This window comes from Melozone crissalis, unplaced genomic scaffold (genome assembly GCF_028551555.1).
Source record: "Melozone crissalis strain CALT ecotype California unplaced genomic scaffold, PUWL_Pcris_2 ptg000061l_1, whole genome shotgun sequence".
NCBI classification, from domain to species: Eukaryota; Metazoa; Chordata; class Aves; order Passeriformes; family Passerellidae; genus Melozone; species Melozone crissalis.
In genome coordinates, this window is record NW_026535839.1 from 7,072,153 (window position 1) to 7,095,179 (window position 23,027).

Consider the following 23,027-nt stretch of genomic DNA (forward strand, 5'->3'; position numbering starts at 1 on the left):
CAGGACAGCATAATACTCCTGCTGAAATCACAGAAACACCAGGAAGTCAAATATACACACACATACACATGTGATTCCCCTTTCTCTCCCACCCTTTCCCAAAAAAGAAAACATTCTTTCCTTTTACAACCTGCTGAATCATGGCACAGGCAGGCAGCCCTGGAGCTGGCTCCTGCCTATGCTGCTTTGTCATCGACGAGAACAGAGCACTGCAAGTTACAAAAAAAAAAAAATCTGCTAAAAGCATATCCTATGTGGGGATTTTCGAGATGTTTGAACTTAGATAAAAGAAATACAGAATGAGCACGTGAGAGGGATAATCCAGAAAGAAAGCAAAAGGATGAGTAAAGGAAACAGAAGAAACATGCACAGAGATTTAACTGCTTTGGCAGCTGAGAAGGTGGTATTTTTAGACTCCAGAGTGCCAGGGCGGGGAAGATGAAAGAAAGAGAATGGCAGATACCACATGGCAAACATGACATTGTCAAGGAAAAACATTTTGGTGTGTTCAGGTTTTATTGCAGCAGATTTGCTTTGTCCCACTGACAAACACTCAGGAAGGGTGTTGCCCTCTGACTTTGGCAGTGCAGTTGGAAAGGCAGAATTCAGGCAGTGTGGTGAGCCTGGCAGAGCCTGAACATGCACACCTCAGAGGTGAGAGGCAACAGTCTATTAGTGCACTAGAACTTTGAGTAATTCCATTTCAGGGAACTTTCTTGTCCTGAGTGTTATCAGGCAGAAACCTCAAGTGCTTTCCTCACCTGCTTTCATAATTCCCTCCAACTTAATCCCTTCAGGGCATTGCCACATTGCTGGAGTTCTCCTTGCATTTCAAGCACTAGTAGTACATCATTTCAAACAGATCTCCTCTGGAAAACTGGCAAGAAGTGAGTGGAAAATCCAGCAGGTCTGCGTGACAGGAGGGACACCACACTGGCAGAGAGCAGGCAGTCAAGGCAGACAACCAGTGAGAGGACACTGACTTTTGCTCTTGCAAACTTTGAACTGCAGGAGGGAAGGCAAGCTCAGATCACTGTACAGAGCAATGTCCATGTGCCCTGGAATGCTTTCCATGGAAAACACATTTTGTTACAAAGACATCTCTGGAGACAATGCTTGAGAGAAGGATGGGAAAAGATGAGAGAACATTATCACAACAGGGGGAGGATAATCATCTTAAAGGGAAATAATGAAGCCCTGCCATTTTCAGAGCTAATAAACATGAATGTAAAAAGTGTTATAAATTAATTGTAATAAGATGAAGCAGATAAATAGAAGAAAAAATCAACAGAAAAGTAGTAACAGAACACTCACAGATGGAAAGAGACAGGTAGACACAGTACTGAGGTGGAAGAAGACAATCTATCCACCTGATACCATTTCACAAGCTGGGAAGTGTCCCTGAGAACAGGAACTTTACAGACAACTTCTGGGACCCAGAAATTCAGAGTCACCCAAGAAAAGACAGTAGGTGCAGGTTTAGTCTGGACATAAGGTAGGGAATCCTGATGATTGTACACACCTTTCCTGGCTCCCATAAGCATTGCACCACTTTGCTGGGCAACATTTGGCTTTCACTGTGCCCCTTTCTGCCAGTCCTTTCATGGGCCTGGTGTAGGTTTGCTTGAGAGTGGCCCTTGTACATCCTCAGAATTGAGCCCTTCCTGAGGGTCTCACACTGGAGGCATTTGTATCCAAGCATGGTTGCAACATGTGGACAGGAGTTACTCCCTCACCAGGGAAATGCAGGTTACCCTTTGGATTTAAACACAACTGAAGACTTGCCAGCAACAGCAAGAGGCTGCCAGCACCTTGGTGTCCTGAGGGCATCAGCAATGCCCAAAACCTTTTGCAAAGAAGAAAATGCTCGACCAGGATTACCCAGGAGCCTCCCACCCACATCCCACTTGCCCTTTGTCTTCAGGGGACAAGAACTCTTCCAGCCCTGCACAAGAAGCCTGGCATCTGGGGCCGGATACAGCCCTGGGTTAACTGACCTGGCCTCAGCACAGTGCTCCTCCTCAGCTCTGCTTTCCCCACCACCTCCTCTTAAAAAACAAGCAAAATCATGGCAGAGTTGCTGCATTCCTGACATGCCATGTAAACAGCACAAGGCCACCACCTGGAACCCCTGGCCCATCCTAATCCCAGTTTACTGAAGTCAATAAACAAGGAATTAGTAGCACTTAACTCAGTAACCTCTCCAGACTGGCCACTCTCCCACTTGCAATCAGCAGCTGCTGGAGCTGAAGAGGCTGGATAACAGAAAACATACACTTCAGCCATTTTATGGGTCTTTGTGTCTAAGAAACCCTCACCACTCTCTTTCAAGGAAGACAGAAACCCAGATGTGGTCAGTACCCTGCACGTTGTCTTTTGATCCCTATTTTTTATACTTCCCTACTGTTTTCACTGAAATCCTGCATGTGGTTTTACACTGAGCCTCTTTCTATTACCAGTGTGCCACCCTCCACGTGGCTTCCTCCTGCATGCTCGTGTGGCTGTTCTGTGGCTGGTGTTGGGCGCCTGCCCCAGCTGAAAGCAAATCAAGTAAAGGAGACATGGTTTGATCTCTGCTGGATTAGCAGAATTGGCTTTTTCAGGAGCAGCACAGACAACTTGAGAAATTGAACCTCTAACATCCAGTGCAACTGCTGATGAAGGCGGGTTGGTGCTGAAATACTCCACTGCCAGAATGGCCCAGGTGGGACATACCTCCTGTTCAGTTGTCCCTGCTATGGAGCATCATCTTCTGGTGGATGGCCCCCATGGAAAACTGAGACAACCGAATTGCAATCAAGAGCCCTGTAAGTTAGAGAGCTCTGTAATGTACAGGAGGGACTTGCTTCTGAGAAACAACTTCCCCAAGGAAAACCTCTTCCCAGTAACAGCTCTTTCCCCATCACGTAGGAGATGTACCGAGGAGCAAGTGCCCACAGGGAAGGTCACAGTCGCGGCACAGCTGCTCTGTGGCCACGGTGGCTGCAACCAGCCAGCAAGGATTTCACTGTATCCCTGATAACCACTGGGTTGGAGCTGCAGGGTAGAGGGAGTTTGCACGTTTAGCTCCCTCTTCAAAAACAACGTGAGGCAGGGTCCACGTCTATGCTCACCGCAGGAGGGTTTCAGCAGATGGGAGGGCAAGGCAAGTCTGATGCATATCTGTTTTCCAAAGAATATCATAAGAAAATTGCTTTCTCTCTACACTGTAGTCCCTGTGTTTTCCTAAGGACAGCGAAGGGGGCCGGACTAGGGAAGTGTAACAAGGCAGGTTACAGTCAGCAGAGGGAGAAGCTCCTTCTGCTGTTTCTCCCTGGAGCAGGTCCTGCAACCACCAGCTGTTCCCAGCCGCAGCTCCCCGCTGCCTTCTGGTGGCAAAAATGCATTATGGATCTCTCTCGGGGCCCGGGATTCTCCTCCCAAGCCGGCGCCACGGCACTTGCACAGGGCGTGCGGTTTGGGGCCCCGTCTCACGCCCTTCCTGGCCTCGCCTGCCCTCCCGTCCCTGCAGAGCCGTTCTGAAGTTCCGCCTCCTTTCTGCAGAAAAAGGCTCCATTCTGTGCCAGGAAGGAAGGAAGGGGATAAACAAACCCTGTGTTTTGAAGGCTCCAACTCTGCCTCCAGAAATGAGACGTCTCCAACGCTTCTCTTCCACACAGGAGCTCCAAGATCCTGGCAGCTCTTTGTCAACATCCCCAAAAAGTGCAGGCACCTCCGAGGCTTCGGATGCCCAGTGTTAGCTGGTCAGAAAATGGTGAACGGATTTCCATTCCTGGTTGCTGGGATCCAACCAGCCAGCAGTGAAGGGCTTATAGGATTTGCTGCTGCTTGTATTTGTGATAGACATCTCCTAGGAAAGGATTAGCTGCGGGGTCCGGAGGTGGCCCGCGCCTGCCTGGCCCCCGCAGCCCAGCAGGAACAGTGTGTGTGCTGAGGGCTCTGCCGCTGCCGGAGTGCCCGGCTGCACTGTGCCCGGGCGCAGCCGTGAGTCGGCACAGATGTGGCAGCACCATGAAGAGGGGAACCACGGCAAGCCCCGGCTTCCAGCCCACTGCATGGAGCTGTGTGTGGTGAAGGTGACTTTGGAGGGTCCAACCTGGTGTTCCTCAGTGTTTTCTTGCATTGCTGTGGCTGGCAAAAACAAAATAATATTACAGTGAGGTGTGCATTCCCTCCCTTGGTTACAGAGGAAAATTTACTGTCATTCACTTGTTGTCAGTCTGAACTCTTGTCCAAAGAGTGTCTATAAACGGGTAAAAAGTGTGCACTGTGGAGATGTACTGGAGGTTTCTTTTATGAGAACGTCTATGTTTTTATTGTATCTCACCCAGGAGGCCCTTGAAGTGTAGGGTGAATTTGAGACATAGCCTGTGGCGTGCTTATTATCTTTGTAGACAATTGAAAACCCTTTGGGTGGGAAGCTGAGGCTGTCCACATGATCAGCCATCACCCTGAGAGCCCTGCAGTCCTACCCTGCGCCACAGGGCTCTGCTCTGGAGCTGCTTGTTCATGACAAAGTAGAGACAAGGACCCTGATGACTGTATTAACACCAAACATTTCTGCCCATTCTGGCTCATTCCAAGGCTATAGCAGAGCCTGTCCTGCAGGCTCACCCACCGAGTTTGAGCCTTGCTGCCACTGCTGTTTGATTATGGGAGAATGAAAGAAAATGATGCTTAGTGCTATTTCAGAAATCAAAGAACCTTTTTAAAAAGCAGATGTAGGCAAGCACATGTCAACCAAAGAAGACAGTAAGTGGGAGTCTGGGATCCACAGTTCAGAGCAAGGAGAGTGACAGCATAGCCCTAAGGGTGTGATGCTATTCTTTACTGTCCTGATCTTAGCTTCACCCCAGTCTCCAGTGCAGCTGACTGGAAAGCTGGAGATTGTTAAAATCCCCAAACCATGGCCATTCTAACAGTGTTTCCAGGGAAAATGGTGAGTCAGAGATTTTGAAGCAGCACTGTGGCTATGTGCAACAAGCAGTGTCGTATTCTCTGCAGAGTTAGGAGGTGCAGAAACCCAAGGGAATGCAGAGGTGGGGATTTATTTCAGAACTGGCTGGCTATTAAAGCAAGCAGAAGTTGGGGATGAGAGGCTTCCTTTGCTACTTGGACAGATAGGGAAATGCAGGTTGTGTAGTCACAGAAAATGCTTGGCACGAGAAGGGAAGGAATGGTTAAGGTTACACAAGTGAAACATGTCAACCTTTGCTTTCATTTTCAAGTCAAATAGCTCAGAATTAGATCTTATCACTCAAGACTTGAATTAATCATGGGGCAAGTATTTTAACTGAAAGAAATAGATCAGTTATAAAGGCAAGCTGCTACCAAGCTCAATGGAAACTCAAAAGAATGAGGAGGAATGAAGAGAGAGAGATCTGATTAAGATTAATAAAAATATCATCTGCGCCTTAGGGAATGTTGGTATTCTCAAACACAAATTCCAAAGTCAAGAATATGGTGCTTTAGTTTTCCATCAAGACACTGGGCTTTGTAAGAGCTTGAATTCTTTCAGAGTGAGCTAAGTCCCCCAAGATGAAGAGGCTGAGCTGAGCTGCCCCTCATTTGACTTTGTAGAAACTGTGGATTATAACTATTGGTTGCATATTAAATAAGTTCATTCTTTTGATTTTACATTTCCAGTTCATTTCTTTCATTGATTCTATATGTCTCCCCCATTGGACTCTCCTTTTTGCAAGTGCATATATATGGAACTGGAATCAGTCACTGACTTTGTAAAAGCTCAACATTCTCTTCATTATTTTGGGTTATTTTAATCTAAGATTTTGTCTTGGGAATGGGTACATTTTTAATCTGTCCATCAACTCAGTGGCGAGGGCCTTTCCTTTTGTTCTGCTGGACAAGCCCCATCCAAGGTAAAAGCTGTCTGAGCTGTGAGCTTTCTGCAGTCCTAGACAGACTTTTGTTAGAGGATGTTTTCTGGTGCCTTTTTACCAGGCAGCAAAAAGAATCAGACATCCTTCTCCCTTTATAAATATACAGATGTAAATCAGGCAAACTCAAAAATCCCCAAATTAAATTTGACATTAAATTTGTTTCTAGTTGTTTAGTAACTTTTCTTAACCAATTACGAGCCAGGGTCTGCTTTTGAGCTCTTCATATATTTGTTGTGTATATATGTATATATAGTGTGTATATATATATATATATATATATATATAGTGTGTATATATATATATATGACACAAAAATCTATATGTAATAAAAATATGCATAATAAAAAATCTACCTGTATTAGTCAGGTTAGGAAATCCTGTATTAAGGATGAAGAAGATCACTGGTATGATAAATGATAAATTCTGAAATTGTTGATCATTTGAGGACTTTGGGAGTGATTTTAACAAATTTTCACAGGAGTAAAAGACATGTTCTACACATAGTAGCTGACTGTGTTAATCTATTGTAAATATTGAACCTTTGGAAATTATAGGTGGAGATTTTTCTGTTTGCTTTAGTAATAACTTAAACACTGGTCCCTGATAAGTGCTGTACCAACAGACTGGATTCATTTTGGATCTCAGCAAGTGCTAAAGAAAAGCACTAAATTGTGATGTAAAACAGCAAATACCAACGTTCACAGCAGGGCTTTCAAATAGCACAGCCCAGGCTCCTGAGTGCTGTGCTGAACCTGCTTTGCTCCCCCAGGCCCTGGGTAAAGGCTGCTCCAATCCTGCAGCCTGGGAGGCAGGGAATGGATGCTGTCCTGCAGACTGAAGCTGGCATAGCCACGAGGCATCAAAAGCACTGACTGGGCACTGAGAATTCTCCTAACAGGAGTGGCCACCATCAGGACATGTCAAGTTAGGCAGCATTCCAGTCCTGTGCAGTATGGAGCAGATAGGTGGATGTGGCAGAAAGGCCACAAGAAATGATGGCCAGCAATTAAAAACCCACCTCTCCCACACTCACATCTTGCTCCCATGATCTGTAGTTGCTGCTGTCTCCCTGGTCTTGAGCCAGCAGGAGATGTGGAGGCTGGCTCTGTTCAATTTCTGCTTTGGAGATGGGAGAAGAAACAGAGCCTGTTTGTGTTCCTCAGTGCTCAGTGCAATGTGACCCAGGCAGCCTCTTCACTCTGCTTCCAGAGCACTTGCAGCCTGCCAGCTGCAGCAGGGTGTGTGTGCCCCTCACTGGGGGTGTCCACCCCCTACCTGGGCTCCATTCCCTGCCCAGCACATCACTTAGGGCATCTTCTGGGGTCATGAGGGTGAATGAGTTCAAAGAACACAATGGTCTGCTGTCATCCACAGAGTTTGCCTTTGATTCATTCTGAAAATATATTTCAAAACTTTTGGACACTGCTGACATCAGTGGAGCTCTACAGAAACATCAGTCAGTTTCCTGCCCTCAGTGCCTTCTGCTCTTGCACAAGTTTGTCCATGGGCCTCTGTGGTCACCAGACACTCTGTGGTCTCACTCTGTCTGTCTGGCTGTGCCCCAGGGTTATGGACAGGGTGACACAGGGCAGGACATTCAGCAGGACTCAGGTTTTGGCACAGTCCCACTGCACTAAGCAAGGAGAGAAGAGCATCTCCAGTGAGGACTATGGCAGACCTCCCCCCAAACCACCTCCTTTCCCTCAACCCCATGTGGGACAGAACTTTGGTGTGAAAAGTCACCATAAGGCAGAGGGACCAGTACCTTCCTGATTGCCCCATCCCTGAAGATACGACTTTGCACAGCAACACCTCCCCACTTCAGGTTAATTCCCTGACTTTCCCTGTTTCTTACAAGCCAAGGATCTCTTCTTTGCAGGAGACCTATTAGGAATTCCAGCCTTTCCCCTGGAAAATGTCTCCTTAGAGCTGTCCTCACTCTGCCCCTCTCCAATGCCTTGCCCAGCTTTATCTCATAACCAGCTAGGGCCAGCCAGCATCTGGGTGTGCTGGTCTAAACAAGATAGAAATGCTGAACAGCTCTATTTCTTCACCTCTGTAATTTAGGAAAAGCAAAGTTTTTGTTTGGGTTTACAAAGTTTTTGTCCACTCTTCAGCCTTTGATGAGTTCTGATGTACCCTGTATCCTTGCAATTTTTTCCCCACATCATTATAGGATAATACTGAGTGTATGTTGATGTAAGAGCTTCCAAAGATGTTTGAAAGGCTTGTTTGTCCCTCTGCGAAGGGAAATCCTCCCCCTCCCTGACATATGCACTTATCACTCCAGAGATTTATTCTTCAAGCCAGCCACTTTCTGGCATTGTTCCTTTTTGTTTATTAACTATTCCAGACTTTCTGTTGAACAGGAGGTAGGAAAATTGGCAAAACACATGGAAAAGGCTTTCCTTGCCTGACAATAACACAAGACAAGGCAGGGCAAGAGAGACATTTAATTAATACTTTTAACAGTTGTTGATCGTAAATGAAGGGGTATAATTCATTTGCATGTACCAGTGCCTTTGGATGATGAATTAAGGGGAGAGTTTTGGCATTGTTTTTATACTGATGTGCCCTCCAGTCAGACCTAATGTGCATATGGATAAAGCTCACTAAACTCCATTAGAGGAAAGCTTTAAAAAAATTCTAACTATCCCTAAATAAATTAGTATATATAATCATTTATGTGATTTTCCAAACACTCAGCTTTCCATCTTGCTTTCTAGAAAATTACTTTTTGTGTTTTCCCTGTTTGATCTCTAAAGTGAAGCCCTTCACCTTTACTGAGATGAGAAGTGCTGTCAATAGGTGCTTGGCTGTGGTCCTGCTCCATGCAGAAGCATTCAAGCAGCCCAGAGATTGGTTTGGCCCCTAGAAATTTTGCTATACCTAAATATTTGTGAACATTTTTGTGACTCTTTGATCTGCCATAGATATATAAATGCCAGGAATATGGTCTGAAATCGGTCTGGATGAACAGGCTAAGGCACATCTCCAATATACACTGTTTGTACTCCAAGAGATGAGTTGTACAATGCCAATCTGGACGTTGCTGATAAATCCAACCACCTGCTCTTTTACCTTGTGAAAGGAGGACTCTCTGGATAGATGCTAATTTTAGGAAGACATGGTAATTCTTGTCATGCAAAGTTCTTATGGTTTTTTCAAGATGCAGATCCCAGAACACATTTCAATGTGCTCAAGAGATCTGATCCAGCTTATGCCTTGCTCTGAGTCCTGTTGGGAATCACAGAGCAGAAATTGTCTGCAGCTGCCCCCACATCCTGGGGACACGTGGCCAGTTTTGCCTCCATAACGGGTAAAAGACTGAATTCTTTTTTCTCTTGCCGTATTTTTAGCATGTCCTTCCTTACACAGATGGAAAATCCACGAATTCCAGGAAAATCTCAACACATGTCAGTGTGAGTTTAAGAGCAGCCTCCATGGGAATGGGAGGTCAGGAGGGTGTATCACCAGCCCCACCACCCCACCCCGAGCAGTTGTAGTGGAACAGACTGAGTTGCTCGGGGCTGAACTGTCTTTCTTTCTCTCGAACTAGAAAAAGTCTTTCTTCTCTGTGACAAAAAATTCTTTTGAACGAACCCTCCCCTCTTTTTCCTTTGTGGTTGTTACAAAGACAGTAACTGTTCTCACAAGCAGTCCCACAGTCATGGGTTTGGATGTACATAGTGGCTGCAAAAGGATTCGGAAGGAAAGGAAGCACAAGAACGACCTGCATTAGAAAATATTTCCATATTTGTGCAATAGGATTGGAAGAACAAGGCACCTCCATGCTTCACAGCTGAAGGGTAAGTTGCTCATCTGCAAAATGTTCTCCCTTCCACTGACAGAAAGCTCTTGAGCCATTCTACGCTCCTGAAATGTCCAGGGGATGTTACTGCATGTAACAGTGCTGGATTCAGCACTGCTGGCTTCTCCTTGCCCTGCTGCTCCGGGCAAGTGATAGCTGCTGTAAACCCTATGGATGCTTAAAAACTCCTCCAAGGCACTGTGTTGATCATTTTTCTTCCCAAAATTAATTTTAATCCCTATTGGTGTTGCAGTCCAGCTAAGAGTGTATCCCCACAGTAAAAATTAGGAGGCAGAAAGGATTATTGGCTGCAGGAGAGGTGGCAAAAGCAAGCATGGGCACAGAGAAATACCTGCAGTGCTGACTCACTGGGAGGTGCGAGGACTTTGGTCTGTGCCCTCTGACTGGGGCCACATTAACACAGCATACCCTGGAGAGCAGAGCCAGGCAGTGGGAGAGGGGTGCAGCATTTCAGTGGCTCCTGCTCAGCAAATCCCCCTGAGGTGCACCTGGGACTGCAGGACTTGTCTTTGCCTAGAAGGGAACTCGTCCCTGGCAGCCTTGGAGGACGAGGTATCACAATATGCTGTGGTCCATGGGTGCAGAGGCTGTCACCCATGACAAGTCTGTCACCCAGAGCATTTGGGGCTGGGACTGGGGTGCTTGTGCCTGTTCCTGGTAAGCACTGAGGGAGATTGGAAAATAAAGGGAGTTCTGATGGTGACAAACAGGGACAAAAAAAGGTTGTGCTCTTCAGAAATTTAAAAACAGCTTGAAAAATTATGCTTATGGAGGAGGGAGGAGGAGGGGGGAGACATCTGTGCTTGTTTATTCATTCATGTTTCTGTTGGCCTTTATTATATTTAGATCATGCTAGATGATGACAGAAAATTATGCTAGAAGTATTTTGTGTTTAGTGATGATCTGGAGAGCAGGAATGCTCTGTGGCAGCCAGTGCAGCTCCTCCTGGCCCAGATTCCATGGCACACATTTGACACTGTTGATACAGCTCACAGTGCACTGTCATCTGATGGAGGTGTAAGCTCAAATCCTTTCTGCTCAGTTGTTTTCTTTATTTTCTGTAACTAGCAGGCTGTTATCAGACAGGAGCAAAGGGAAATCAAACATCATTAAGCACTGCAAGACCTCTGCCCTTCTTGAGGGGACACAGTGGAGTTCTTAATTTCTTTGACAACTAAATAGACACAATGTTCCTCATATTTCTAACCAGTCACTACAATGAAAAAGGTTCAGTTCTGAAATAAAGGAATTAGTCTTAGAGCTGGTGTTTGAAAAACAATGGGGTGTGTATTTGATATTTTGAAAAACACCAAGCTGGGACATTGTTATAGCCATTTTGGGTGCCTTTATAGCTTATAGAGAGGCAGAAAACCAGAACCAGCATATTGCTTCTTAGAAAGCCTATCAAAGACATCAGGTGTACAATGTAATTTCTGTAAACTGCTTTAATATAACTTTTTATAACAGTGGTGTTCAACGATCACTTTGTCTTAACCTGCTTTCCTTTTGCCTTGGTATGGTGGGAGAATTCATTGAATGAAGAGAGAGGAAGGAAACAAAGCTGGTGATCCCATCAGATCCTGTCTGTGCCAGCTATTGTGCTGTTAGATGGGAACTAGACAAATGGGTCTCTTCTGACAGGTGAAAATGTAATTTTCTTTTTGCTATGTCCTGATGAATTCTGTAGGTTTTTCCCCACAAAGAGCTCACTCTGGTGTTTGTGGTGAGAATTGATTGCACTGAGGATTGATCAGAAGCCTTAAATGCACATCTCCAAGTCTTTCTGGGATGAGAGCTGCCTCTGAAACCCCCTTGGTGTCCTGTCATTCTGCAGGACCCATCCCCAGATAAAATATCAGTGTGTGGGACAGTTCTGGAGAGCTTTAATACTTTATCACATCCTCTCTTACCCTCTCAGAGTGTTTTTCATGGAGGGTCTCAGTGTTGTGGCCATAAGTCATTCACTGTGCCCAGCACATGCTACCAGAGCCTAGGTAGGATTATGTACACAGCGATATGTACTTTGGAATGCTGCCTGTGCTCTGGTGTTACTCAACAGCCCAAGCAGAGCTTTGGTTTCTCCTGCAGCATCAACAGAGGGGATGTGCCCTGGCCTAAAGCAGATGCCCTGGGGGGAGTGGATTAGTGGGCTATAGGCTTTTGTCCATCCATTCAGCTCCAGTTCCCTTATCTCTCACATTTGTCAGTCTACTGGCTTTTCCACTTCCTCTTAACTCTGTTCCTGGAAGAGGGTGGGGCAGGAAAGGAAATACTCCATTAAACCTGTCTCCACTGATTTCCATTTCCATAGCATGTGTGATAACGGCACCAGGCTGCTCTGAGTGTCAATACCACCGACTAAATCTTTGCTTTGTTCAGTTAGAACAAACACAGGCTGTCAGATACCATTTCAAACTGCCACATCAGCAAGGACTGAACCTGGCCAGGGGAACTTCTGACCAAGAAATAAGATTTTCTAGGTTCTGGAGAAGTCAGTATGTTGGATCAGATTCATTGGCTGGCTGCCGTGACAGTCCTGGGAGTCCTGGAGCAAGGTAGGGACCATTGAATGTGTGTGCTCAAGTACTGGCTGGATCAATCTACTGTAACTCCACTGATTTTCTTTTGCTTTCGTATTTAATGTCTCCTGTTGCACTGGCACTTCACTGCTTTTCAGGCAGGGAACTGATATCTTGTTTGGGTTCTGGAGAGCATTCAATCAAATGAGTGCAGAAGCCCTTTCTCTGAACTGACCTACCCCCTCCATTCAGAATCTTTTTGGTAGATCTTTCCCTCTGCAAACATGTAGAATTTCCCTCTTTGGGTTTTACAGCAGCTCCTGAAGTGCATGTAGATGTGAGCATACAAAAAGCTCTGCTGCATGAAAAGGTGGAAGTATGGGCTGTGGTGGCCACATGGAACATCTCCCAGCCACGGGTCCACATTGCATGCCAATTTAATTCAGTATCTGGCTGGCTTATCTGTGGCATCAGTTCCATCCCTACACAGATATCAGAATTTAGAACAGGAAAAAATTAAAATGAAAAACCCTTGAAATTGTCGGTAATAAAGTGCATCTGAACTGTGTAATAATTTTACCATCTGCTGGTTATACAAGAAAGCAAATAACACTGGTAGTACATGACTTGCTTCACTATTGCTCTGGGTCATTCCTTTTCCTTGTCTAAAAGGTACCTGGGATTTTATTCTAACTTTCTCTGCTGTCTGGAGGTGTGGGGTTAGGAGGAGACTGCAGATCTTTTTCCTCAGCCTCTGGCCAGCTCCTGACTCCAGCATGCCCAGCCATAAGACTGACCATGCCTAGGACTGACCACTGCTACTTTTCTCTCTTTTGCTGCAGCCTACTTCTTCCTCCAGGTGATCTATGCTAGGAGGTTGTTTGGCATTTCACCTCCAAAGATCTCAGGCCCTCCTGAATTTGAAAGGATCTTTCGAGCACAGTAAGAAACTCCTCTTACTTGATGTTTGTCAGATCTCACGTAATGGCACTGCCTTTCCCCTGCTTTGCTATTCTTTTCCTGGAACTGTAATTAAGCAATTACCTCCCTTACCAGGTTAAGCAATGTGTTGAAGAGTCAGCATCAGAATTGGGCTGGCTCTTGAGTCCTAAACCAGGCACTGCTGATAGAAACCACACAGGAATCTCTGCTGTACAGTGAAGGGCTCATAAAGACATAACCCTTGGTGCCTGAGACTTAGACTGGTTTTATCCAAACCACAGGCAGCTTCAGCCCAGCTCTGAATCTCACCCACTGGGAAGGACAAGTTCCCAGAGAGATCTCAGCTGGTGCTGGGATGAGGATAACCCAGCATCTCTGCTGTGACTTCTGTGCTACGGCTGCAGTGGGGAGGGAGGAGCTTTCATATTGTTGTAGCTGACCACTGGAAAAAAAGCAACTGAGTAGCTTGAGCTGGATCCCCTCAGCCATTCCCTTCTTTGCTCCTTCACTAGCCTAGACTCAGCTTCATCCAGCATCTTTTGGTGCTACTGTGCCTTTGGGAGGAGAGGGCATGACATACAAACGGTCCCAAGAGTTATGTGCTCCCTCCAACTCCTGCACAAAGCCCAGGCTGCTCTGGCCTTGTGTGCTTGAGGGACAGACCTTCCCTACAGCCTGGGGCTTTGGGGCATGGGCAGCAGGGTTTGAGCTGCAGCACTTGGGAAGCAGCAGTGGGAATGGTTCATGGAGCCTTTCTGTTCACAGTCTGACCTGGGAATCTTTTACTTAATTTCTTGTAACCTGGAGACCTTCTTCTTTCCATTGTTTAATTTCTGTGAATAAAGCTGGGATGGGAACTGGAGTCTGGAGGCTTTTTATGACAACACTAGTCCTAAAAAGCAAAAGCCTCCAGTGTCTGGAAACTGCCAGGGGAAGCAAAAGAGGAAGAGCTTCTTTCCTTTCCCTAGTTTATGACCTTTCTCTTTCCTGCCAGGGTGAACTCCTCTGAGTATTTTCCCATCTTCCTGGCACTTCTGTGGCAGGCTGGACTCTTCTTCCATCAAGGTGAGAATATCCCATTACCTGGTTTGTTACTGGATCTGTTCCCCTGTGTGTTGCCTCAGTCCTCAGGTCCTGCTCAACTTCTGAACAATGAATTAAGCAGTAATTTTGTCTCTGATGGGAGGGTACAGCCAGATGACACAGAGTCTTTATTCCTTCATTTTGGGCTACCTCCTTGGTTCCAAGTAGCTCTGAAAAGCTTTTGGAGATGTCACTGTGATGTCTCCTAAACACAGGTCTGGCTGCAGCCTTGGGTCTGCTCTATCTCTACGCCCGCTACTGCTACTTCATGGGATACAAGGCATCATCCTCAGAAAGGTAAACACACTCATGCACACTCTTGCACACTCTTGCATACTCTTACACACTCACACACAGAGCAGCCCTCAGGGGACTGCACAGTAACCCTTGGGGGGTCGTTTTTGGAAACATAATGTGCTTGGGGAAAGCTCAAGACTCTTGGGGTCTCTGGGGCTCCTGCATGACTCAGCCTTGTCTCTGAGGCATGACGTGAACATGGACACAGGGCTGGGGCAGCCACACAGATACTGGACAAGGCTGGGGCTGCCCCAAGCCCTTTTGGGTGTGTGTGTTCGCTCCCTTGAGATGGAAGCAGGGCTTGGGACCCCATGCAGGGGGCAGGGGACAGCCAGGGGCTGCCTTTCCACCCACCTCTGCAGGGAGGAAGGGGCTGTTCCAGGCGGGAAGCTCGTTGTCAGCAGCTGCCTCTCTCCCACCAGACTCGCCCCGATATACTTCAGCGCTGGAGTTCTCTGGATTCTCATTGCAGTGTCAGCCCTGGGCATCCTGCATTTCTTCCTCTCTCACTATGTGGGGCTGAACGTCCTCCAGTTTCTCACAGCATGACCCACTCCTCTGTGCTTCACCACTGTACCCACATTTCTCCTCACAGAGAAAAGCAAGGCACGACTTCTCAAGAATATTTCTGGTTTTCACATTCTCTGAGCCGCAGAGAAAGGAAAAACAATTCTTATCTCATTTTCTGTGCCTGTATTTGTGCAAAAGTAGAATGCAATATGGAGATTGTTTACCCAAAGTGATGGTGTTTTGTTTCCTTGGCCTATCAGGGCCAAACATGTGTGTGTGTTGGGACTGTCAGCTGACAGTCACGAGATGCTGCAATTGTGTGCAGTTGAGTGCTTGGCAGATTCAGTTTAGATGTAATGTAACATAGTGTAATATAGTATAATAAAGTAATTAATTAGCCTCCTGATAAGATGGAGTCCTCCTCATCATTCCTCCCTTCATTGGGGCTTTCTCTGTGAATACTATACACCACTGTCCTCATCTTCGAGTCCTGCTCCCTCTGGCCTGCCTTAACAGACTGGGTACAACTCTACAGCCCTCAATGAGAAATCCACCCTCACCCGAGCTTTTAACACCTCCTTCCTCACTGTCCAGCACTGGCAGGAGCTGCTGAGCTGTTTAGAAGATATTTTTCCCCCATGGCACTTGGTGTGCCAAGTGCTCCACATCTGGCGGCTCCATCCTGTCTGATGCGGAAACAACAACCCCAAACGAGGACATATAAAAGCAAACTCTTCTCCGTCTGAGTTTCCCAGTGAGCTGCCAAAGGGAAGTGCCACATGTTCCCCATTATCCAGTGGCTCTGCCCTCAACCCAGGCACAGAACACGGATTCATGCCAGTTTTCCAAGGCCCACACCTAAGAAAGGCATTTGTTTGGAACCAGATGTGCGCTGAGACATAACAAAAGAGGTGAGGGATAAACTGGAGTAGCCACCAACATGTAGTGCGAAAGTCTGTTTGTGCCCTCATGCTGGTTATCAGCCACTGCTGTAAATCACACTGAGCAAACTCATCACCACTGCTGCGTGTGCCACTTTGAACTCGGCCCGGTGACAACAGGCACAAATAAAAGGTCACTGAACTTGCTATGCTGGGTGTCTCTTTGTGAGTCTGCAGCTAGCACAGAACAGAAACATGAGTTTGTGAGTGCAAGGTGGCTGCCTTTGTTTCCCTGACATGCAATCCAACAAAGCCTGCAACCCTGTGTGCCATGGGAGGAGAGACCTCCCTCTGAGGAGGGAGAAGCTGAATTTTGGAGATGTTGAGCTCATGGATTGGGGACTGAGCCACTCAGCACCAAAAAGTGGTTTACCCAGTGCTCAGGTCCCTCCTGCATCAGAAGGGGCTGGATTTTCATCCAGCTCAGTATACACAGTACTGATACTTTTGGCCACTGGTGTCTTTATGTTGTGCCACAGGAAATGCCAGCAGTGCTCTGTGTGTCATCATGGGGGAATTCACAGCAAACCCAGAGAGTGAAAATAATTGCATGAGCACGATGCCAGTCCAACCGCATTGTAAAGCCCACTGCTCTCCCCTCCTTTTCCCAGCAGTAGGCATATCTGGACTGTAAGAACAAAAGGGAGGGGCTTTTTGGAGGAAATTATTAATTTCTCACATTGTTTCTTTTCCTTCCATGCATTTTAAATTGGCTTCTCCAACAAAGCATCCAGTTGATTTCCCTTTCAGGCTCTCCTGCCTTGGAGTCATGCTGCTGCATTGAAACTGGCAAATGCTGCAGGGTAAGGCTTAAAGCCAAACAAAAGTAACTGTACAACACTTGTCTCTGCAAAGTTTTCAGTGTAGCAGGGCCCCATCCTCACCAAAATCCTCAGGTGTCACAGCAAGATAAACAATAACTTTTTCTCCTGGCATCTTTGGTGACACATTTCAGAAAAGTCTGAGCATAGTTTAACCCTGGCTGTGCCTTAGCATGGTCAGGGAGGAACAGATTTCACAGTGAGATTTCACTTAGCCTTTGCATTAACAGGTCCTACCATCTCCTGAAGATGCTCCCCAGTCCTCACCTTTTTACCAGTATAACCAGTCACCTCCCAGAGAGTTAGTGCAGAAGGACCAGCCCCAGCTGCTGGTGCAGGTCTTGACTCCAAATCAAAACTCTGCTTTCTGGGGTTAGTCAAAGTGGGTGCTCCTTGGTTCTGTAGACACAATCTCTGTCTTTTATCCTACATCCAGGTTTCTAAACCCACTGTATCAACCTGCACTGCCCACCTCAGCCCCGCCTGTGTCCTCTCTGTGTTTGACAGGGCCGCAGGATGACTCAGAGGAGGGAAATTAATGATTCAGCAGTGAGATTGTAGCTGGCTTCTCCCCTTGGATGCACAGAAGACCATTAAAAATCCTGGCACGGTGCAGTCAGGCTCTGGCCTTGGTGGCTGCCAGTCCTGTCACCAGTTATGTGGCAGAACTGCCACCAGTTCTGCCACAGAAAATCTGACAGGCACATCATCAGTCCTTCAAACCACTGTCAGAGGGGCCATTTCAGGTGCCCTGAGCAGAAGGGAAGATGCTCCCCTCCACCAGGGCTGCTGTCATTGCTCTGCTGCTTCATCAGTCAAAGAAAACCACTTTACACCGATCGATGGTTCAAACAGTCAATGATTTTGGGATTTACTCAATTCGTGACGCTGCTGCCCAGCACGCTGTGCTGGTGCTGTACGGCACCAATGTGCCCGCCTGATCCTGCTGCAGAAGTGCTGAGGACCCGCTGGGCTGGCACAGGGTGTGCTGGGGGGCTGCACCCCGGGTCACCGTCCATCCTTCAGGTGTGGAAGCCACCCCGTGAGCCCCAGATTAAAGGTGGTCCAGCCGCCAGCGGCATTGCTGCTATCCCCTGGGCTCCGGTGCAGCGCTGAGAGGGAGGGAGGGTCCCACCGGTGCCCCCGCCATGGGGACCAGGCCCAGGCCATCAGCCCCGCTCCCGTCGGGATTCGCGTCCCCTCTCCTCCCGGGATTTCTGCCCGCTCCGGCCGCCCCGGCCCCGCCGCTTCTCCCCGGCGTCGGGAGAGGGCGCTGGCGGCCCGCGGCTGAGCGAGGGCGGGCCCGGGGGCGGCGGGGCCCGGGGGTGTCCGAGGGCAGCGACCACCGACGGCCCCGGGCCCGCCGCCTGTGCCCCTGCCCCGCTGGCCGCACCCCGGGCCCGCCGCCTGTGCCCCTGCCCCGCTGGCTGCCCTCCGAGAGGTGCCCGGGGCGGCGCTCACCGAGCAGCCGACACAGCCGGCACTGCCACGGCCTCTGGCGCTCATCCACGGATCTGCCTGCTTCCAGTTTGATCCGTGCTGGGCCAGGCTCTGGCTCTAAGGTATTGGGTAGGGCAGTCCTGGAGCCTCGCAGGAATCTCCTGAGGACGCTCACGACAGACATAAAGCAAAGCGCTCTGCGGAGTCCAGGGCTCCTTCTTGCTTCCTCCCCTTACGGCTGCCAGTTCATTGCCAGCAGCGGGGAGAAAAAACGTTTGGTATGCGGTGTTTGGAAGCAAATCCACTCTGATAGTGCCACAGGCTCCCCGGATAAGCAGGCAGCCAGATGGGAGGCCAGCAGAGAGCAAAGGAAACCCGCAGAACCAGCGAGAACTTTTTTATCACAGGAGGTACAGAGGCTGAACTTGTAAACAAGGCTCTGTTCCCGGCGGGGCGGGTTCCACGACCGTGACGGTGGAAGTGCAGAGCCCCGTCCCGCACACAGCCGCTGCCACCCGCCGCAGGCACCGCCGGGACGCAGGTGCTGCTACCGCCGCGTTCCCAGGATCCCAGCCAGGTTCCTGGAAGGCTTTGGGATCAAGGTGCAGAAGTTTGTAGCTTATAATCTTGAAAACTTCAAGGACACCCACGTGTACTTCCCTATCCGTGACGTGCTGGCCCGTGCCGGATACGGTCTGGCGCGGGCAGCGTGGGCTTTACAAGCGGCCACCAGACCGAAGTATTGTGTTCTGTCATGAGGAAGAACAGCACCGGTGCCCCCAAGCCCACGGAAGAGCGCCCCAGTCCCTCCAGGGCACGGCTTGGTGAAAGGGATGGAGAACATCCTTGAATTTCCCCGGAAAGCAGGGCTGCTAACCTTTGGGAAGCTGTTTGGGAGGGAAACTCCTGTGGGGCCGGGAAAGGAGGGTGCAGCTGGTGGCCCCGGCTTTGTGGCACTGGCATGTCAAGCAGGTTTCCATAGCACCAGCATCCATAACACGGGGCCGAGGGGAGGGAGAGAAGTAGGTCAGACAGGGCTAACAATACCCAGACGTGTCTATCTGTGGCTCAGCCTGACCCAGGAAAGGGGTGAAACGGAGAAGAATGGCAGAGGGAAAGAAAAAAATTAAAAAGAAGAAAGTATCCACAGTCTGAGCAATGCATTTCTTGCCTTCAGAAAAATAAGGACCTTTTAAAGCCACCTTTGTGTATCAGCGCTGAGCAACCGAGACTAGCACCCACCTCCTGCCCATCTGACAACAGGCTACAAGGGAATTCAAATGCTAATTTGGAGCCAGACTTCTCAATGGGCCTTTCTTTCTGCAGCAGCACCAGGATCAGAGCTCTGGGGAGCCAGCCGGCAGGAGCTGTGAGGATGCAGTCGCCAGAGCAGGACTGTGGGATGCCTCCCTTTCCCCTCGCCGTTCCTCACCGTCACTTTGTTACCCCTTGTCTTAGTTTTACTTGTTTACATGCAAATAACTTCAATGGCAAGGAAAAAGAAAGGTGGGCACATGGAGTTGTGTGAGTGAAATGCTCCTGCTAGTGACCCATTTTATGTGCTGAGTCTGCAGAGGCCTGGCTGTCGTGTTCACAGCATTTTGGGGGTTGCCTGCTTTGCAGTATGGTCATTTTGAGCTATGTGTCCATCAATGCCAAAAGTAGGAAGAACAGTATGGGCAGTGAGATCCAGAGCTCTCTTGATCTGAGCAAACACATGGACACACAGATCTGCTGGGCATGTAACAGAGCAAGGGCAGGGGAAGGAGTGCTTTGCTCAGGGGGAATTGGAGAGTGTGGGTGCAAGAGGCTGAGATGGGCTGGGGTGAAGAGCGTGACTGTGGCTGACCTGTGTCATACCTGCGGCTGGAGAACACCGTGCTTGGCTTGAACATCATCCCCACACCATCAGGGTGTAGATGCAGCAGTGGATGCAGGCACAGTGTGTTTCAGGTAGGCCAGTGAGAGCAGGCTCCTCACTTGCAGGCAAGTCTTCCCTTACATTAACCACAGGCCACGACCCAGTGCAATAAAAACCGTTCCTGCACTTGATAGTGTGGTAAAGCCTAAGCAAAACCAGAGCTATCTGCAACTTTGTCTGTTAGCAGGTCGGGAGGCCAGGAAAATCCACACTCTAAAGTTACAATTTGCCTCATTCTCATCAGTTTTCTACCTCAGCAATTACCACGTGTAAGAGAGCTCCAAGAATTCACCTTTCCCCAGGTAAGGGCAGAGCCACAGTATGTATAAGATGGACAGGGCTTAACATGGCCCTTTGTGAATGCCCTCCCTGCAAAGGAAAACTGACCACCTGCTGGGGACCCTTATGGAAGAGCATGCCCAGCTCCAGCCCCCAGCAATGGATGCTATGCCAGATTCTGTGTTCAGGGACTAAAGGTAAAAGTTATGTAGGAAGAGCCAAAGGGTCAGCACTCAGGAGGACTCACAGAGCATTTCTGGAGTGAGAGAATGAAAGAAGATCTGTGCCTGAGCACGTGTATCAGCTGTGTTGCTTTGATGTGGCACTGGTTGACAAGAGAAAGGTGGGTGACCCCAAATTACTTAGGCAACATTGCCTGCCAGGGCTAAAAGTCAGAGATCATCATTCCAGTGAGGTCAAAGCACTGAGCTGCTGTGGTCTCTGCTTGTGAGCATGCAATGGGTGGGTGGCTAAAATAGGCTCTATTTCATGAATGCAGTTGGCCAGGATAACAAGAGCTCAGGACTCTGTCTGCCCTGATAGAGTACCACAGCACACTCTCCCAACATTGGACTGAGTCACCCTTCTGTCCAGTATCTATGGCTTTACAGCTCGTTCTCCATTTCGGAGGGTGTAAAGAAATGCAGACCTTGGAGCTATGTGAGTGGCCACTTTCCACCTCTCTCCTGGCAGCACTGGGATGAAGTGCCAAGGTGCTGCGAATGTTCTGCCTGAGTGAAGAAACCTTTCCCGGGAGCAGCCTGATGAGCTCAGCACGGCGCTGCTCGGCCAGATGGCTCCTGGACCAGAGCTGACTCATGCCCACAGAGCCAGGCAGCAGAACGGGCAGATAGCTGCAGCACGCTGTGGGAGACACCTCACCCTGGCTGGCCCTGCCCTCACAGTGGGGCAGCTCCAGCAGTAAATCCAGGTGTTCTGCCCACTGCTATCATTCTAATGCTGCAAAACTGAAACGGTGACAGGCCTGGGTTCCACTGACAAACAAAGAACCAGGCTGGTGAACTTTTCTGAGCCCTGAAAGGGTGCAGACATTGAGGGAGCAGAACTCTTCACTCTCACAGTGGCAAAGGATGGTGAGCACAAGCTGTGGATAAGCTGATGGCACAAAAGGGAAGGGTGATAGCTTCTAAAAGTGCAGCAGAGGCCTCAGAGAGAACAAGAGACTTGGGTATCTGCTGTCCACTAAAACAGTGTTTATAAACCTCCCCAGCCGTTTTCCAGCTTGGCTTCTTAGTGAATTACAGTTTAGGAAAGCTGGGAAACATGAACTACATCCAATCCATGCTGCAGACCACCATTTTCAGAAAACTGAATAAAGGTAAAAAACAAAGGTGAAAAGGAAGAAAGGTGAAGTGTAGCCAAAATCCTCTTAAATTGTCCAAATCAGACATGGGAGGGAGACTGCACTGGCAAAGCTGTGAACTGGCAGCATTAGTGGGTGATGAACAAGGCCATGTTATCTAATATGGCAGAATACACATCATGCATTTTTAATAGCATTGTTTCACTTCTGGTTATCATAGTGTCACAGCTCGAGGCTGTTTCAAAAGGCATGGGGAATACAGAAAGATTATGATTGGATGGTAGGGCTTTTGCCTGGAGGTCACACACACAGAGAAACATACAAAGCATCAGTAGTATAAGACTTCCATGTATTCCCTGTTTTCAGAGTCCACATGAAAAACAAGTCAGCTGCAGCAGTGTTTACTGAGAGTTAATCAGGTTTGCAGATTAATCATAAGATCCTGAATTACAGGTGCTTATATACAAACATGAGGAACATGCAATGCACGTAGCTGAGACATGAAAAATGGACTCTGTGATGGCAGCAGCAGAAGAAATGGGTAACAGCTAAGGAGGAAAGGGAAGGCATATACAGTGATGATGGACTGAGCTCTCTCATCTCTTCAGAGCAGGTATTTAAGTTCTGATCAATTCTCCCTGTAATGGCAAATGCTGATCCGTGAAAGAATTGTTGGCAATTATTTTTTGCATTGCAGCAATATCTCCAAAATCTACTCAGAAATGAGCATCTGCTTTACTCTCAGACACACAAAATGTCTCCATATGCTTGGATGACTACAGAACCCTCAAACAAGAGCTGCAGATTTTCTTCATTATTTTCTTGTCCTGGAAAGAAGTGCAAGCAAGATCACAAAGAGAGACTGGTATAAAACAGAAAATTCTTGTTCAGGTAACAAGTTTCAAGACCTGTACTTCGGTCTAGCTTAACACTCCACATGTGTACTCAGCTTTATGTATCTCTCTGCAGACTGGACTGGGGCTGCTCTCCATGAACCTGTAGGGAATTTGGGATGTTGCATAGGGGCTGTGACTATCTGGCAGATTTCTACTCTGGAGCCCACCTTAATGCCTCAGGTTTTAGCTTTTATATTTTTCAGATTCTGTACTGCTTTACTGTGTAGTTCTGAGCTTCATATTAGGGGATGGTGAGCTCTCTTTGCAGAATAGGGAGACAAAACAATTCCTTCTCTAGCTGGGGACCAAGGACAAATGATCC

At 48.1% G+C, this 23,027-nt stretch overlaps 1 protein-coding gene across 1 annotated transcript; it reads left to right on the top strand.

Annotated features, from left to right (window-relative positions):
* The first annotated feature begins 12,133 nt into the window (after positions 1-12,133).
* On the top strand, positions 12,134-15,285 carry LOC128944471 (leukotriene C4 synthase-like). Its single transcript, XM_054287749.1, has 5 exons — positions 12,134-12,287; positions 13,094-13,193; positions 14,188-14,258; positions 14,492-14,573; positions 14,996-15,285. Exons 1-5 carry the CDS (start codon positions 12,230-12,232, stop codon positions 15,120-15,122), a joined length of 438 nt encoding a protein of 145 aa, XP_054143724.1. The 5' UTR covers positions 12,134-12,229; the 3' UTR covers positions 15,123-15,285.
* Positions 15,286-23,027: the final 7,742 nt, after the last annotated feature.